General features: G+C 42.2%; 1 protein-coding gene across 1 annotated transcript in view; it reads right to left on the bottom strand.

Annotated features, from left to right (window-relative positions):
- The window catches only part of Fam13b (family with sequence similarity 13 member B), an 87,736-nt gene that overhangs the window by 47,948 nt on the left and 19,834 nt on the right, over positions 1–19,954 (bottom strand). Inside the window, 5 exon segments of the mRNA XM_052156122.1 lie at positions 4,635–4,776; positions 5,073–5,250; positions 7,805–8,017; positions 8,437–8,628; positions 10,162–10,328. Coding sequence (XP_052012082.1) covers positions 4,635–4,776; positions 5,073–5,250; positions 7,805–8,017; positions 8,437–8,593 — 690 coding nt within the window. The 5' untranslated portion in view covers positions 8,594–8,628; positions 10,162–10,328.

The raw sequence follows: 19,954 nt of genomic DNA, 5'->3' as shown, positions 1-19,954 counted from the left end.
TGTATAACATGCGAGTATGAGATTAGAGGTCAGATTCCCACACCATGTACAAAGCCAGGTAAGAATGATGGCCTGCCTGTAATCCCGGTATTCAAGATGCAGAGTCAGGGTTCCCAAAGCAAGCTAGCTAGCTAGTAGACTAGGCCAAGCCAGTGAAGTCTGGGCATAATGAGAGACCCTACCACAATAAACAAAACGTAATCAAGGAAGACACCAATATTAACCTCTGGCCTCCACACTCAGGTATGCACATGTACATGCATGTTTGCACAAGTGTGCCCATGTACATATGAACACATATCCATCACAAACACATATATGTATAAACTAATTAAGTTAAGATTCCTCAGTTAGCTCAGACAGCATGCCACACAAGCATGAGGACCTCCGTCTAGATCCACAGATGCCATAAAGCCAGACATGGTCATGTCCATATAAAGCCAGACATGGTCATGTCCATATAAAGCCAGACATGGTCATGTCCATATAAAGCCAGACATGGTCATGTCCATATAAAGCCAGACGTGGTCATGTCCATATAAAGCCAGACGTGGTCATGTCCATATAAAGCCAGACATGGTCATGTCCATATAAAGCCAGACATGGTCATGTCCATATAAAGCCAGACATGGTCATGTCCATATAAAGCCAGACATGGTCATGTCCATATAAAGCCAGACGTGGTCATGTCCATATAAAGCCAGACATGGTCATGTCCATATAAAGCCAGACATGGTCATGTCCATATAAAGCCAGACATGGTCATGTCCATATAAAGCCAGACATGGTCATGTCCATATAAAGCCAGACGTGGTCATGTCCATATAAAGCCAGACATGGTCATGTCCATATAAAGCCAGACGTGGTCATGTCCATATAAAGCCAGACATGGTCATGTCCATATAAAGCCAGACATGGTCATGTCCATATAAAGCCAGACGTGGTCATGTCCATATAAAGCCAGACATGGTCATGTCCATATAAAGCCAGACGTGGTCATGTCCATCTGTAAACTTAGTACTGGGGACACAGTCAGGAAGATGCCAGCACACACTGACCAATCAGGGAGCACCTAATTCAATGAGACCCCCCCTCTCATAAGGTAGAGAGCAACAGTGGAAGACACACAGTGTCCTCTAGCCTACAAATATGCATACACCACACACTCTCAAAAATTTAAAAAAAAGTGAATAATTATTTTTAAAAAGTGGAACTATGGCCAGGCGGTGGTGGCGCACACCTATAATCCCAGCACTTGGGAGGCACAGGCAGGTAGATTTCTGAGTCTACAGAGTGAGTGCCAGGACAGCCAGGGCTACACAGAGAAACCCTGTCTTGAAAAAACCAAAAAAATAAAAAAATTTTAAAAAAAAGTGGAACTATGAAAGTCTTATGTTACTTCATACTGAATGTATCTAGTCAATAAGCCTTACATAACTGGCAATATTTTCATCAGCACTATTATAATCAACTAAAAATATAACCTGTAGGATTTTTCTCAATTCCAGTTCCTAGTACAATCCATAGAATTTCCTCCAGTAATGACCGGTCCAATTACTTAGAGCAAGAGAGGACATAAAGGATACAGTAAAATGTCCTCTCTCATTCCAAATCAATCCATGAAAGTTCTTCATCTTTCCTTTGTCCACTTGGCCGTCTGCTCAACAACTCTCTATCCATAAGTTAACTGGAGCTTGCAGTATGGAGCTGCTTTGACTTCACCTAAGGACAGCCTTCACCACACTTGCATCTCTTCCTCCTTTGACTGCTCTAATTCCCTTCTCTAGGGCCCCGGGAAATGCCTGCTCTCCAGACTCGACTGTGAAGATTGCTGCTACCTGTCTTCTCAAATGTATAAAGAAACATAATTATCACTTCCAACTTCAAACCACCTTACTGGATTTTCATTATTTATAAAGCCCATTAAAAGTCCACTTGGCTTTATCAAGTTGTTTCTCAAACATTCCCTATTCATCATTTCAACACATACAAAGAATAAAACTACCTACTACCTTCAAGAGAGTTTAACAAGTAAATACCTGGGTCAATGGAACGAAACTCCAAATCAATACTAAATAAACTTGGCTTCCTTCAGATATCAAAATTAAAATAAAAAGCAAAGCACTGCCAGACAGCCATACTTATAGGTATCTTAAAATAAGTAAATGAAGCTTAAGTATTTAAGTTAAAGCAATTTAAATACAACTGCTCAGAGTTTGAAACTATCTTAATTTCACTCAGAAACCTCATCAATTCTACTAATGAATCAAAACTACTCAAAGAAAAACAAGAAGTTTATTTTTTAATGGGTAAGAAAATAGACCCCAGGGACTGGAGAGATGGTTCAATGGCTAAAGGTGCTGGCTGCTCTTCCAGTACCCAGGTTCAATTCCAAGCATATATGACTCCAGTTCCAGAAGACCTAACACCCTTTTCTGGCCTATGAGGGCACCAGGCATGCACATGGTGCATAGACATAGACCCATACATATAAACATAAAATTAAATGTTTCTTTAAAGAAAAGAAATACCAGTAATTACCAACTGATAATTAAACATACATCCCTACTTCAGAACCTACCCTATGTCTTGGAGCTATTTTGCTCAATATACTATTATCTTTTTCTTTTCTTTCTTTTTTCTTCTTCTTTTTTTTTTTTTTTTGTTGTTGTTGTTGTTGTTGTTGTTGTTGTTTCAAGACTGGGTTTCTCTGTGTAGCCCTGGCTGTCTTGGAACTTACTCTGTGGACCAGCCTGTCCTCAAACTCAGAGACCCTCCTGAGTGCTGGGATCAAAGGCATGTACAACCATGCCAGCCTTACTAATATCTTTTCCATCCATGGGCAAACAGAAAGAATTTCAACATTTTTTCTGAGTCTTGCTTAAGTATCGTCCTTTGAAGAGTAAACCACAATATATTTTAAAATTGATTTTTCTAATGCTTGAAAAAATATAAAAATACTAACATAATACATATAGACATATAGTTCATATGTAAGGAAATTATAAAAAAAACAAAATTCTATCACAATATAAAGCACAATCAAGGCATACATTGCAAATTTTAGGCATCTATAAAAAAATCTTGAAAACAGAAAAATAAATGATATAAACATATATATTGCTATTTTATTTTGAACAGCTATTACTCTTAATTCTAATAAGAAGCCGGGCAGTGGTGGCATATGCCCTTAATCCTAGCACTTGGGAGGCAGAGGCAGGTGGATTTATGAGTTCCAGGACAGCCAGGGCTACACAGAGAAACCCTCTCTTGAAAAAACAAAAACAAACAAACAAACAAACAAACAAACAAAAAGAAACCTGAACTAAGGGCACCAGTAATTCAAAACCAATCTATGTTACACAACCAGGTCAAGACCTCACTATGTGCTACAGAAGACCCCACATCGAGAAGCTATCCCAGTTAAAGGCTCATGCCTTTAATCCCAGCACCCAGGCAGCGGAGGCAAACAGATCTGTGAGATGAAGGCCAGTCTGTCATCTGCAGTTAGCTCCAGGCCAGACAGAAATATACAATGACACTCTGTCTCAATGAAAAAATAAAAATTCTTGTGACAAACCACTCAAATTGTAAGAAAAAAAATTTCAAACAGATCTCTAATTCACAAATTCTAAACCTAAGGAGTCTCAATTAATAATGACTTTATAAAAAAATTGCAATTATTCAGACTTAAAATTCCTAATTCCTAAAGGAAAAGGAAAAATGTAAAAATGTAGGAACTCAGGCTATACCTCAGGCAGAGTGTGAATAGTACTTCATAAACCAAGTGTGGTAGGGAATGCCTAAAGTTCTACCAGGGAGGTAGAGGCAGGAGAATCAGAAGCTCAAGGTCATTCCTGCCTGCACAGCAAGTCTGAAGCCAGCCAGGAGATCCTCCCTCAACAAAAGAAAATAGAAAAACAATGTAGTTTAAACAATGGATTTTAAGGGCCAGGCATGGAAGCTGATCCCAGCACTGGGAAAGCTACTGCAATTTAAGATTTGCCTAGGCTACCTACTGAGGTCAAGCCAGACTAAGCTAAATTAAGACCCTATCCTCACACAAAGAATAAAAGCCAAAAATAAAACAATCCAAAAATCAATACCAAAATCATGGTATTTAAGTAATTTATTAAATTTACAGAATTTAAAATTATCCACTAGCCAGGTGTGTTGGTATATCTGAAATCTCAGCACTCAAAAAAAAAGAAGTTATCTAGATTTCAAGGGCAGTCTGGGCTACACAAAATCAACAATTTCTAAGTTAAAGGAGGGGCTGGGTAATAAAGTACAAAACAATTTCTACCGTGTACTCTTGACTTTTTCCTAGCTGAACATTTACAGACAATGACAGAATGATTTACCTATCCTGTTCAAAACCCTGGGTCCAATCCCCAGCACCATAAGTTAATTTATAATAAATGCCTTTTGCTTAGTACCTATACTGAGTTCAGAAAGTTTGATCTGATGGGTATGGATATGGGTATGAAATCCAATCATATGCCACATGGATTAATTACAAAACAATCAGAGAACCACCTCTAGTTTAGAAAGTAAATTCTATGTAAGTTCATGTCAAGCCAGTAAGAGCATATGCTTATATTTCTAAGAAATAGAATTTTAAATATGCTCACCTGCTCAGTAATTGAACTCAAATCATTTGATGAAAAATCTTCCTCTTCATTCTCAAAAAACTCATAATAATTTTCCAGAAGTCCCGCCATTATCCTGCTCACAATTTCCTGCTCTTTCATATCTTCCACATCTGTGTAAATGCTAAGAATAAAAGCTGAAATTGAGCTGAGTTCTTAAATTACAGGTAAAATGAGAAAACCACCAGTGAGTCACTTTATGAACCTGAGCAATTTATGTCATCATTCTGTGCCTCAGTTTTCCCATCCGTAAAACCTAATTTGTACCCTGAACACAGCAATGCTCTGAGAATTAATCAGATATACTATAAAAAATAATGGTTCACCAAGAGTCCTATGATCCTTGGGAAGACAATATAATGATTCCCTCTCACAAATCCAATTTTTAAAAACTTAAACAAAAGTTGTGAAATAACTTACTGGAAGACATCTGGACCAAAAACAGCAGCCAAAGAATTTGCAGACCAAATTTCTTCATGATGTGATGCTACATTGGCTAAAAACCTACACAGAAACTTTAACAAACTGTAATTAACAGGTGGAAGCTGTTGCAAGAGGAACCTCAACTTTCTTCCAAATTCATCTTCATTATTATAATCTATAAAACATAATGACAGGTTTTCTTAATGAAGTAAAAAGTAAAGCTCAGATATTTTGCCAGGTTCACATTACTCCACCCACATCATTTTTTTACTGTAACAATTCAAACCTCTGCACTTCCTCTGGAGAGGCCAAACACCTTAGGGCTTTGCACTTCCCTTATTAAGAGTTTAAAGGGGAGGTGGAGAAAAAGGACTCATCCCTCAATTACTGTATGATGGCTGCCCCTGCTGTTACTCAGGTGCCCCAAGTCTCTAATTCTTCTGCATGCTGTCTCCTGCATGACTATACCTGGGTCTCCAAACAAATGCCAACTCAAAGAAGTCAAAATACTCTGACCTCCAGTCAACAAAAACTACTAAGGAGTCATCAGCAAGCAATTATCAATGACAATTTTCTTCATGAACAAATAAGAAAATAAGAAATGAACAGAGTGACAGAAGATTTTCTTCTCTCTTGGCACTCAGAAAAGAATCACTAAACATAAGTAATATGGTCCAACTAAATTGAAAGGTTTTCTGTTTCTCATTTGGTTTTCTCCCTAAATTTTTGGGTTTTGTTTTTGAGACAGTCTCACTTGGTAGCTTAGACTGACTGGCCCAGGCTAGCCTGAAACTCATAGGGAATCCTCCTGCCTTGGTGCTGGGGTTACAGACATAAACCACCATACCTGGCTCTGGTTTCTTTTTTTTTTTACCAAGTGCATGTGATCGTAGAAGCTGCTGGCCTTATGTTTGTTATATCAATGAGTTTTTACTAACAAAAACTAGAGTTTTAGAAACCCCATTAGTGGGTGATGGTTTAATTTTGGAGAATTTCTCAGAGGTACTTCAAAATAAAGTAATTAATTACTTTCATTTTTATCCTGCAGGTTTCTTAAAATTCACCTGGAGGGGTGGTAAAAGGTTATTTATGGCCATGATAATACTGGCCATTTCTGCAAGACAACAGATTTGTAAACAATTTATCAGGGGCTGGGGAGACAGCTTAAGTCAGTAAAATTCTTGCTGCACAAGGATAAGCACCCGAATTTAGATCCCCAACACCCCATAAGAAACCAAATACAGAGACATGGCTTGGTCACCCCAGGACCAGAGAGGCAGAGTCATGAGGAACCCTGGGGCCTGCTGGCCAGCCAATCTATCTCAAAAAATTAGGTAGAGAATGACAAAAGACAACTGACATCAACCTCTTGTCTACACACACACACACACACACACTCACTCACTCACTCAAAAGTGTATCAGGAAGGGGTATAGTCACATGATTTAAGATTTTTAAATGCAATGACTTTCCTATACTTTGTGATATTAGCAACTGTACATTCAAATATACTAGTACTCTGACCTCACAATTGAATGAAACATGCCTAAGATTACAGAAACAACCACATCATTTTAATATTTTTGTTATATTTAATATTTCAATAATTTAATGTTTTTAAGACATCATGTCTGTAATTAGTTGTAATTGTAACTGGATATGGTGGTACACGCCTTTAATCCCAGCACTCCAGAGGTTACATAGAGAGCTCTAGGACAGCAAAGACTTCATAGAGAGATTCTGACACACACACACACACACACACACACACACACACACACAAAAGCACATAAACAGACAAGTGAAAAAGCATTTGTTAACATCTTTGAAGAGCTTACACACACACACACACACACACACACACACACACACACACACAAGGGTGTGGGTGGGTGGGTGTGTGCTCTCAACAGTTTGGTATGTGCTGCTCTTGCAGAGATTCTTAGTTCAGTTCCTTAGCACAAAAGGATCAGACAGGCTGGGCGGTTGGGCGGTGGTGGTGCATGCCTTTAATCCTACCACTTGAAAGGCAGAGGCAGGCGGATTTCTGAGTTCGAGGCCAGCCCGGTCTACAGAATGGGTTCCAGGGCAAGACAAACCCTGTCTCAAAAAAAAAAACAAAAAAAAAACCCAAAAACAAACAAAACAACAAAAAAAAAAAGGATCGGACACTATCTTGGGACTCTGCAGGAACCTGCACTCACACGGGGACACACACACACACACACACACACACACACACACTTAAAAAAAATAATCTTTTAAGTCACTTATATCATCTAAAAGCAAAATTCAATTAGCACTAAATATACCTAATATCTCCAATTCATAATGTTATTTTGTATTGATCATCTATTTCTCTATATATACCTTTAAGCTTTAGCTCAGCGTGTATAGGAACTTGCCACAAAGCCTGGAAACCTAAGTTTAATTCCTTGACTGTCTGAATCTCGTAGAAAGGTGAGTAACGACACTCAAGGCTGTCCTGATGCCCATACACACACAGTGGGACACGTACACATAAGCATACATCATATACACAAAAATACATACTTAAAAAGTACTACAAAGATCCAAGAAAACTGCCACTCCCTTAACTATATACCCAGAGGGCAAACAAGGAAATAAAAATTAATCTCTGAAATATATATTAAACTAAACCACTTCTCAGATTTCTAAAAGGCAAAGAGTCTAAGACTAATAAATGACTGATGAAATCCAATGGTTACCGTGAGAAAGCTGCAGCAAGTGGCTGTGCAGGCTGCCAGGTATGACGGGCTCCGGGAGCTCCTGCAGGAAGAACCTAAGGAGACTAATAGCTGAGGGCACGTCTGCCTCCTTAACCAAGTCCACCTCTTCTCCACTGTCGTATCTCTGCCGGAGCCACTCCACTGTCTCAGCATTCCCATTGACTTGAAACAGCCCTTGTTGCTCCAGACCTCCTATGTTAGTTCAAGGCAAGAATTAAGCTACACCTTCAAGTGTCTAGCCACATATTCATATTAATATTCACTCTCAACTTAAAATGCTAATACTGTTGGAAAGCCTTTCTTGGCTCCCCAGGTTTAACTAAAAACCCTATGACCACCTAGCACACACTGTCTGAGGGACGCCCCGTCTCACCCCACCCTGTAGCCTCATTCTCAGATTCCCTATCACCCCACCGAAAATGCCCTCAGCTGGGCAACTGAGATTTCTAGGTAAATCAATTTAAGTAAAAATATTTATCATTTCTAGTGTTTATATTGTTCTTCATACTTTGCACTATCCATACTAAGAAAAAAATTAAATCTAAAATCAAAAAGGGGTAAATTGTGTTTATGACAACAAAAGCTAGCCCTCAAAATAAGGAAATGTATACCATGTTCCTCAATATAGTCCACAACGTGGCGGACTAGGAACGGAACCTCATTGTCTGGATGTCCTCCCTGCTGCAGCTCATCAAGTGGAATTCCAAATATTTTGCTAGCAAGATCGGAGTTGCAGTTACTCAAGGAAGGGGAGGAGCTCTTCCTCATAGCTTTTTTGCAGCCAGAAATCAAAGCTGTCTTTTCTGCCAAATGAAAGACAAAAAAGAAAATAGAAAAAGGGGGAAAAAAGACTATAATAATTAACAGGTGGCAATATGAATAAATACATTAAAGAAAAAATGCTTTTACACCTGAATGTGCACTCATCTATTTAAATATGTTCCAGTTATCAGGCCCATGAGACAGCCAACAATCTCAGCATAATTACCTAAGTTTTTCTCTACTATACAATGCTCTGTAAAATCCAGACACTTTATCCCCATCAAACAAGTCATCTAAAACTTTTTGGAAAGTGACATTAAGATCCCAAGACAAGGGGATCCCAAGGGCCAAATGTAGCCCCAAGACTTTCACTCTGAAACACAGTAACAATGAAGTTTTTAGAAGAAGCCAAACCCAATCCAACTCTGAACCCCACAATATGAACCCTCAGTTCACAAAGTGGGTAATCAGGAAAAGAATCTCCTTCTATAAACCGATGGTCTTATTTGAGACATAGTTTCAAGCTTGGGCTTGGCCTTATCCTCAGACCCTGCTGCCTTAGCCTCCTAACTCCACATGTAACACTCCTCACTAACAATCATTTTTTTTTTTTTTTATAAACAAAGGCCTGAGAGGAGCAAGAGTAACAATCATTGCTGCTGTTGTTTTTCAAGACAGGGTTTCTCTGAGTAACAAGCCTTGGCTGTCCCAGACTCCCTTTGTAGACCAGGGTAGCCTCAACCCCAGAGAGCTACTTGCCTCTGCCTCCCAAGTGCTGTAATTAAAAGTGTGCATCACCATACTTCAACTTTAGTGAGGAAAAATTCCAGATCCTCAAGCTAGTCCAGAAATGGTTGTCTTAATTTTGTAGGATAGAGATCAGTAAAGAAAAGAAATAACTGTCTCCAGTCTCTGAAGCATTAAATAACTAGTCCAAAAAAGTAACCAATCCCAGTAAAAATCCATTCTTTTAAAAAGAGAAAGGATAACAGGGGGGTGGTGGCGGACACCTTTAAACCCAGCACTCTGGGAGGCAGAGGCAGTCGGATTTCTGAGTTCGAGGCCAGCCTGGTAAACAGAGAGAGTTCCAGGACAGCCAGGGCTATACAGAGAAACCCTGTAATCCCAGCACTCTGGGAGGCAGAGACAGGCGGATTTCTGAGTTCGAGGCCAGCCTGGTAAACAGAGAGAGTTCCAGGACAGCCAGGGCTATACAGAGAAACCCTGTCTGGGGGAGGGAGGGAGACAAATCCAAAAAAAAAAAAAAGGCACTATAGCATGACCAGGAAACAATCCAATTTTCAGGAATGGTAAAAATTGAGTTAGAGACAAGAAAATATCATGAATTCACATAGTCTTAGAAAAAGAACATCTATTGTTTGATATACTTGGTATCAGCTAATTAATACAAAACCTCAAAGTTAACCAAATAGCAGTAACTACATGAATCATTGAAAGCAAAATAAAATAAAATAATAATAATAATAATAAATGGAAGAAAAATTAGCAGCAGCTACAAACAGCAAACTCTAAAAGCATCTGTGGATTTATAGAGCATTACTAAGAAAGCTTACCTTTGAGTACTTAAACACCTAAGTTTAAAAAACGGCTTCTGCACCAGCTACCCTCACTGAGCAAGCATCTTTCTGTCATTTATGGTTGTTTGAGATTATGGCAGAAGATCAGCCTGTAGTTCCTCATTGAAGAAACGCAGAACTCGATCAGTACTTCAGCAGTTAATCTATAAAGAGAGAAAAAAACAACTGTTTCAATTCTCATAGTTTTATGTGTGTGGTCTTCTATTCTTATTTTTTAAGAGTAAGAATCCATCTTTTTTAATAGAATCTCACTGAATCTGAAGCTTACCAGGTTAGGTAGAATAACCAGCCAATGAACTCCCAGAAAACACCTGGGATTTCAAGATCTAGCAACTATTCCTAGATAGGTGTTGAAAAAAAATATCTTAGAAAACAAAACAAAAACACAAGAACAACAACAAAAACAAAAACAAAAAAAACAGGGTCCCATTATGTAGACCTGGGTGGCCTCAAGCTCAGAGATCATCCTGCCTCTGCCTCCCAGCCAAATCTAATCATCCAAATGAACAAAATCTCTCAACTGTCTCCCACTATCCAAGTTCTGTATTTCTGGGGTGGAGGGATTAAGAGCACATATCTACACATATCTTGTTTTTCTAAAACAGAGTTGTGAATGATACACTAATATACAACATACATAGATATAATACATTAAGAAATTTAAAAGGCTTAAGCAGTGGTTCTCAACCTCCCTAATGCTATGACCCTCTAATATAGTTCCTCACTCTGTAGTGACCCCAACCATAAAATTATTTTGTTGTTACTTCATAACTATAATTTTGCTGTTAGGAATCATAATGTAAGCACTTGATATGCAGAATATCTGATCTGTGACTCCCAAAGGGGTCACAGCCCACAGGGTAGGCTAGAGAGGGTTCAGTGAGTAAAGGAAGGTACTTGCTGCCAAACCTAATGACCCAAATTTGATCCTTGGGACCCATTTGGTGAAAGGAAAGAACCAACTCCTGAAAGTTGTCCTCTGACACCCTCCCCCACCCACACACCCATACCTACACCCACACCCACACGCACCCACCACACCCACGGGATGGGGAACATGGAGAGGGAGAGAGGGAGGGAGACACACAGAAACAGAATGAAATGAAAACTGTACTAAAGCTGAAAGTAATAAAGACACACTTGCCTTTGCACAAGAGGCAGAAGCAGGTGGATCTGTAAGTCTGAGGCCAACCTGGCCTACAGAGGGAGTGCCAGGACAGACAGCCGGGGCTACAGAGAAATCCTGTGTGTATATGCGTGGGGGGGGGGGGGCGGAGGGAGGGAGGGAGGGAAAGAGGAAGAGAGAGAGAGAATGCGTTTGTGTGAGACTGCAGATGCAGATGCCAGGAGACATTGGATCCCTTGGAGCTGGAGTTTCAAGCAGCTGTGAGCCACCCGACGTGGGTTCTGGAAACCTAATTTAGGTCCTCTACAAGAGCAGCAAGTGCTCTTAACCACTGGACCATCTCTCCAACCCATCTTTTTTGTTTCTTTCTTCCCAAAGACAGAGTCATACTATGTAGTCAAGACTAGTCTAAAATTCAAGATCCTCCTGCTTCAGCCTCCTGAGTACTATGAAACCATACTTGGATAACTCATTTTTTAAATTTTTTAATATAAAATTACAATGCACTTGTTTTATTCAGAAAAAGGTATTAAAGGAATTCTATAACTTACTCTAGACAAATTGGTTTCCAGAAATGGAAACTTTTCTCATTCTACACAGCTGGCAAAAAATTCCTTTGGTGGGGGAAATAAAGGAAAGATGGCGACTGAGGAGAGAGAGGTAAGTGCTCACCCCACAAAAAAGAAGACCTGTGTTTCATCTGCAGCACCCATATAAAAAGCCAGACATGGTGGCATGCCCATGGAATCAGTGCTGGGGAAGCAGATAGATCCTGGGACTCACAGTAGACTGTGAGCCCTAGAATAATCTGCAAGCCCCAGCTCCCAGTCAAAGACTAGTGTAAAAAACAAAGTGGATGGCAAATGAAAACTCACACAGGAACGCTACCATCCACAGCCATATGTGCCTGTAAGTACATACAACCGCACGCACGAGATAGGCGTGTGAACAAAAGCAGCGCTGACCTAACATGCAAAAGGCCATGGGTTTGATCCTAATGTCTGCAAAATGGAAAAAGGTATACTTTTTTGTTTTGTGAACCTTGAGCAAATCTCAACAATAAAGACTACTTCATTTTTTTGTTTCTACTTCTAAACTAACCAACACAAGAATCCAAGTATTTGACCTGATGCTATCATTTCCAGTACTTTCCAGTTCACTACACATCAGAATCCTTCAACCATCCAGTGAGGTAAGGAGGAAAAAAAAGAAAAAGGCTCAGAGAGCTGATAAAACTGGTCAACTTCCAGAGCTTAGGCCTAAGGCTGCAACTGACTATGAAGTGGATGCCCTTTCTAGCTAACAAATATAGATCCCACTGAAACTGCTGCTTCAATTTTCCTTAAAATGTATGAAGCCACAGCGTCATTCCCATGTTTAATGTACCATGTGAAATGAGTTGCTGCATTAGTGACATGTATTATACTCTATTCCAATCCTTCACTGTTCCATTTCTAGTTAAAATCAGCTACTCACAAATTAACCTTCTGTTCTCTCTTGGAGAAGTTCCAATACACTCAAGTTTGGGGAACACAAATTGTAGGCAAGTTCATCTATACATTTCCTTGCTTCTTTTTTCTAGACTGCTAACTCCTCCCACATTCTTGGCATGCTACAAAAATACTTTATTAACAAAGATATATCTGAAAAATACTTATTCATTAATTCATTGGTTTTGTTTTTCCAACAGTGAGTGTCTCACTCTATATCCCTGGCTAGCCTAGAAACCAATCATAAACAAGACTAACCTGGATCTCCTAGACATACCTGGGCGTACTCTGCCTACAAAGCACTGGAATTTAAAGTGTATTGCCAGGCATGCCTTTTTAATACTGATGTGACAGAAACAGATCCTTGGTATTGACATATCTAGTCTAAATTTAGGCTAAGACCCTTTTCCAAATATAAAAATCAAGCTGGTAGTGCATGTCTTTAATCCTAGCATGCAGAAGGCAGAAGCAGGCAGATCACTGAGTTTGAGACTAGCCTGGTCTATAGAGAGAGTTCTAGGACAGCAAGAGTTACAGAGAGAGCTGGGCAGAGAGAGCCGGTGGTGGTGCACTCCTGTAATCCCAGCACTTGGGAGGCAGAGGCAGGTGGATTTCTGAGTTCAAGGCCAGCCCGGTCTACAGAGAGTTCCAGGACAACCAGGGCTACACAGAGAAACCCTGTCTCGAAACCTACCCCCCCCCCAAAAAAAAGAAAGAAAGAAAGAAAAGTTACAGAGAGAACCATTACAAAAATAAATAAATAAATAAACATAAAATCAGCTTCTTTGCTGCTTATCTGTAAAACAGATGCTATATAAAATAGGATGCTATATAAAACTAATTTTCAATAATTCATTTTCAGAAATGTTAGGTCTTTAAAAACAAGATTTAACCCATATAGAAAATAAAAAGACCACACCTACAAGTCAACAAGGAAACAACTAAGTTAAAAATGGGTATGGATTTGAGATATTCTCCAAAAATATCACACAGTAAGTGTGCTAGCTGTTTGTTCTTTGTGACTTGACAGGGGCCAGGGCCATCTGGGAAGGTGGAACCCAGACTGGCCTGTGAGCAAGTCTGTGGAGCACCTTCTTGATTAATGATTGATGTGGGAGAATCTCATCCACTAATGTTAAGTACTATCCCAAAAGGTGGTCCTGGGTTGTATAAGCAAACAGGCTGAACAAGCCAGGAGCAGGCCAATAAGCAGCCTTCTCCCATGGCCTCTGCTTCAGTTCTGCTTCAAATTCCTGTCCTGACTTCCCTCAGTGAAACACTTCTATCACCAGATAAGGTAAAATGAACACTTTCCTGCCCAAGCTGTTGGTAATGGTGTTTTATCCCAGCAAGAGAAACCTAACTAGGACAGTAAGCGTAGAAAAGCTATCTTGGGACCAGCAAGATGGCTCAAGGATATATATATAAAGCACCTTTGCTCGCTGCCCCACATGCCTGGCAATCTGAGTTCAATCCCCAGAATCAACGAAAAGGTAAAAGGAGAGCTTTAGAGAGCTCAATGGATAGAGCACTAGCAGGTCTTCCAGAGGACCTAGGTTCAAGCACCCACACAAGCTGTTTAAATCTTGTCCAGTTCCAGGAGTTTGAGGCTCCAGCGACACCAGGCATGCATATGGTGCAGATTTACATACATGCAAAACATCCAGAAACATTAAAAAGTGGAAGGAATGACCAACTCCACAAAGTTGTCCTATGACAACCTCTACACACCATGACACAAAAACCTACACCTACGCACAGCTAAAAACTTTTTGAAGTTGCCTACTACCAGTCTTTAGAGACATACAAATCAGAAGCACAGGAGAGGCTAAAAATGTGACTCAGGCCGGGCGGTGGTGGCGCACGCCTGTAATCCCAGCACTCTGGGAGGCAGAGGCAGGCGGATTTCTGAGTTCAAGGCCAGCCTGGTCTACAGAGTGAGTTCCAGGACAGCCAGGGTTACACAGAGAAACCCTGTCTCGGGGGGGGGGGGAAAAAAAAAAAAAACAAATCCAAAAAACCAAAAATGTGACTCAGTAGACAATAGTGCTTGCATCAGAAACAAAGCCCTAGTCAGTACCAACCCCACAAAAACTGGCATCGCAAGCTTATAACCTCAACACTGAAGGAAGAGCATCCCAAGTCCAAAGTCAGGAAGAATACCTAGATTCAGCTGTTGGGAGCTCTGTAAAAAAGCCACACAGATGCTCTTTTTTTTTTTTTTTTTTTTAAGGCAGGGGCATTGGAATAGGTACACACACTCTGGGCAGAAACTAGTGGTGTTATGAAGAAAAAACACTTGCTACAACTGGATGTGCTGGTGCCCTGTAATGTAATCCCAGCACTCAGGGAGCTTCAGTACAAGCTCAAAAATTAAAACTGCAGGTCAGCTATGAAACGGTAAATTTTATACATATAATTTGGAGATTAGAGAGAAGACAAGGAGTAAAGGCACTTGCCACCAAGTCTGGTGACTTGAGTTCTACCCCAGAAGCCAAGGCACAGTCAGAACTCCTGAGAGCTGTACTCTAGCCTGCAAAGTTTGCCATGGAACAAGAACACACAAACAATAAACAATTAAAAATATTTTTTTAAAAAAAGGAATTTGCATCTTAGTGTGATGGTGCATGCTTTGGGTCCCAACACTTGGGAGGGAGCCAGGAGAATCAGGAGTTGGGAGTTGGGGGTCGTTCTTCCTCAGCTGTGTAAGTCAGACTTCCACGAGACCATGTCACAAAATAAAACTGTTTTTTTATTGTTGGGGAAATACTGGTAAATCACACTGTCACTTTTACTTTATCCAATGAAGACTATAATGTCACTAAGGTAGACCCTTCTACACTGCAAGAACTTCAACAATGTTACAGATATGTAACTGGTAAAACTGGAGAAAACATCCTAATTTTAAAGGATAAAGAGGAGGCACTAAAAGACAAACAAATGGCCAGGTCACTCAACAAGTATTCAGGGTCTGTGAAAACCCAGGTCAAACTGCACTTCAGGTTAAGAAAGGGGGAGTGTTAAAGGCACAAATTCACACTAACCCAAGAACAGAAAGTTAATATTCAAAACTATCCTTTAATAACTCCTACAAACTTGCACGCCACGGCTATTTAATGTTAAATAGCCAAATATACTGCAGTTGTGGATGCCATTTCCAGTTTGACTTCCTCCAAGCTGATTAGAAGGCCTACCAGGGAACCGGATGAAATTATGCAACAGTTTTGGGGTTTAATTGATTACAAAGAAGTTCCCACTAGGCGAGTGTGCCAACTGATTCCACTTTTTATAATCTTATCTAGCTGGGCGCCCCATCTCAAACTCAACGCCCTACATAGGGACCCCTCAGGCCTGGCTCTGGCTGAGTGCCTTCTAAATGAGGTCCCAGTGCACCAACAGCAGCCGAATTTTGGCGATATTCTCTGAGCGACTTAAGGAAGTCAGCAGCCACTCAACTCACGTGACCGTAAAAAGGGACGCGGCTGAGCCCGGAATAAACCACTACCACCACCACCACCCTTTTTTTTTTTTTTTTTTTGGCCTGCATCAACTCTGCCCAGCTTGAAGGAAGTGGGCGCAGAGGTGGCACAGAACCGGTGGACAGGCGAGGCTGAGCGGTGAGGCACACACCCGTTTGCGCTCACTGCAGCGGCTGGAGACTCAAGGCTGCCACACCCCCCCCGACAGCCAAGGCCACCGCCTGTTCTTCCTCTTCCCAGCAGACAAGAAGCGCCCCTTCGACCGAATGCCCACCGGGGCTGTGCCTCGCATCTCCCAGACCCCGAACGGCGTCGCCCAGTGGCCGCCGCGGGTGGGACCCCGGGCTGCCTGGCAGCCGCAGAGTAGGGGGGGGGGGAAGGGCCGCCGTGGCGACCAGCTGCGCATGCGCGGTGCCGGGCACCCGCCCGTTTACCCACCGTTGGAACCGCGAAGCCCCGTTCCCCGGCCTTGGCCGCTTCTCCAGAACCCTTGGCGACGTCGACAAGGCGAGCACTGAGGCCCTAAGTGGCACGGCGGCCGGCGGGTCTCCTCCCAAAGCGGCCTCTAGCGCGAGGCTGAAGCGACTGCAGTGGCGCAGGGCCAGCCCGGTAGCGACCCCCCGGAGACCCCGGGCAGCGGCGGCGGCAGACGCGGAGAAGTGGGCGGGAGCGGCGGAGGCGGTGGCGGCTGAGGCGCAGAGCCTCCCTAACGGCGAGCGGGAGGGGAACAGGGCGGAGGGCGAGCGGCCGGGCCGGAAGTGACGCGGGAGGCGGGGCGAGCTCGCGACGCCCCGGACAACCCGGATTCGGCGCTGGACTGCGGGCGGCTCCGGCCCGCCCACTAGTGGGTTCCAAGGTCCTCGGCCAGACGCCAGCCGAGGGACGTTGGGAGGGGGAGGGCTTGGGAGGGATAAAGGGGAAACTGAGGAGCGCCTGGTCTCTGTTAAGCTGCGCCCCAGGGCCCGCGGGCAGAAGGTCCAGGAGTCTCTAACAGTGAGGATTTCATAAACCTTTACGAAGCTGTCCGTCCGGCCGTAATGTTAGCCATTTCCTAACGCCGGCGATTTGGATCGATTCCTGGGGCTCTGCTTCGCCCCTTTCTCCCTATCCCACCCGCACCCCGCGTAGTCTACCTAGGTACCTGACCTAGACTTCAGAGAGATGGACGAGCCGTGGCTCCCGGAGGGATCGGAATATGGCCGTTAATAGACTACTTGCTCCCAGAGAACTTGTGGTACTAAACCAGAGCTGTAGGGCAGGAAGAGAGGAGTTGTGAGCCTAGGATTATGACCTTGCTTATGTGACTACGTAGACCAATTTTGCAGCTCCCTCGCATCCTCAATAATATGATTACATCATCTCTTCTGTTAGTGGCTTTGAGAAAAAAAAATGCAGTCTCAAAAAAAAAAAAAAATGAGAACCACAACAGGGGTGTGGAGGCATCCCTCTGTAATCTCAGCACTTCTGGAAGCTGAGGCAGGGGAATCACCTCCAATTGGAGGCCAACCTATAACAAGTATAACAAGTAGGAAACCATTCCGAGCTGCCTCAAAAGACAACAAAATTAATAAAAAACAAACGACCACAATTCCCCGTCTGCCTTTGTCCAGTTAGTAACCTGGAAAACGTAAAAAAACAAAAAACAAAAACAAAACCTCACAGACCTTGACACAAGATTTATGAAAAGCAATCCCAGCATTTGTGGGGTAAAGGCTGGAGGATTAGAAGTTCAAGGCCAACCTGGTCTACATAATGAGTTTAAGGTAACCTGGACTACCTTGTCTGAAAAATCCATAAAGATTTATAAAAATAAAAAGTTGAGGCTGGAGAGATGGCTCAGCTGTTAAGAGCACCGACTGCTCTTTCAGAGGTCCTGAGTTCAGTACCCAGCAACCACATGGTGGCTCACAACCATCTGTAATGGGATCTGATGCCCTCTTCTGGTGTGTCTGAAGACAGCTACCATGTACTCATATACATAAAATAAATAAATCTTTAAAAAAAATAAAAAAATAAAATAAAAACTCCTGGAAGGCTAGAGAAATGGCACAGCAATTAAGAACATTGGCTGCTCTTCCAGAGGACCCAGGTTCAATTCCCAGTACCCACATGGCAGCTCACACCTGTCTGTAACTCCAGTTCCAGGGGATCCAACACCCGCACACAGACATACATATAGGCAAAACACTAATATAATGCTCATAGAAATAAGTTATTAAAAAGTCACCCTATGCAATGATCTATCTGTAAATGTTAGAGACCAAAGTAGCTCCCAAACTTCATCAGAGAGACTGAAAATATCTGTAAGATAAGGGTCGCATGTGCAGGTGATGCTGTCATAAGTGAAGGGTGTGGTCCACAGGAAGTCTAGAACCATGGCGTCTAGATAAGAATGGACTGTAGGAGCTGGAGATGTGGCTCTGGAGCTTTTCCTCCTCTTCAACAAAACCTGAGTGATTCACAGCACTCAAGTCAGGCAGCTCAGACTGCCTGGAACTCTAGGTCCAAGGGACGGGTCTGACACACTGATGTGGCTTCTTAGCCACCTACACTCCCATGTACAGACACACATATAATTAAAAATAAAATAGTTAAAAGTATTTGTGTGTGTCGGGCAGTGGTGGCGCACGCCTGTAATCCCAGCACTCTGGGAGGCAGAGGCAGGCGGATTTCTGAGTTCGAGGCCAGCCTGGTCTACCAAGTGAATTCCAGGACAGCCAGGGCTATACAGAGAAACCCTGTCTCGAAAAAACCAAATCAAAAAAAAAAAGTATTTGTGATATATATATATATATATATATATATATATATAGAGAGAGAGAGAGAGAGAGAGAGAGAGAGAGAGAGAGAAATTCCCACTCTGTCCAGAAGAAAAATAGCTGGCTCTGATGACCAGGATCATATACCCAATATCAGGGCAAAAACCCTAATGTAAAGCTCTGAGGTATATGTCAGTGGATAAACACTTTAGCAGCTTAATCTCCAGTACCCACTCTCACCCCACCCCAAAAAAGTTTGTTTTGTTCATGAGACAGACTGTCCCTTCTGCAGCCTGTGCTGACCTGGGATCATGAATCTGCCTGTCTCAGCATCCCAGTCTGGGATTACAGTCCTGAGCATCATTTGAGACTCAGAGGAGAAAAAACCTGTAGTCCTCTGTACTGGCTGGTTTTGTGTGTCAACTTGACACAGGCTGGAGTTATCACAGAGAAAGGAGCTTCAGTTGGGGAAGTGCCTTCATGAGATCCAGCTGTGGGGCATTTTCTCAATTAGTGATCAAGGGGAAGGGCCCCTTGTGAGTGGTACCATCTCTGGGCTGGTATTATTGGGTTCTATAAGAGAGCAGGCTGAGCAAGCCAGGGGAAGCAAGCCAGTAAGAAACATCCCTCCATGGCCTCTGCATCAGCTCCTGCTTCCTGACCTGCTTGAGTTCCAGTCCTGACTTCCTTTAGTGATGAACAGCAGCATGGAAGTGTAAGCTCAATAAACCCTTTCCTCCCCAACTTGCTTCGTGGTCATGACGTTTGTGCAGGAATAGAAACCCTGACTAAGACAGTTCTCATACAGTCATTTAATCAATACTTACCAAACAAATAACTATACTCTAGCCTCTTTGGACACATTAGCAAATAGAATTCTTCCCTGGGGTGGGGTGGGGGGGTATCTCCTAGCAA

This window comes from Apodemus sylvaticus, chromosome 13 (assembly GCF_947179515.1).
Source record: "Apodemus sylvaticus chromosome 13, mApoSyl1.1, whole genome shotgun sequence".
Lineage (NCBI taxonomy): Eukaryota > Metazoa > Chordata > Mammalia > Rodentia > Muridae > Apodemus > Apodemus sylvaticus.
The sequence above is the reverse complement of the archived record's forward strand: the minus strand, read 5'-3'. Positions and strand labels throughout refer to the sequence as shown.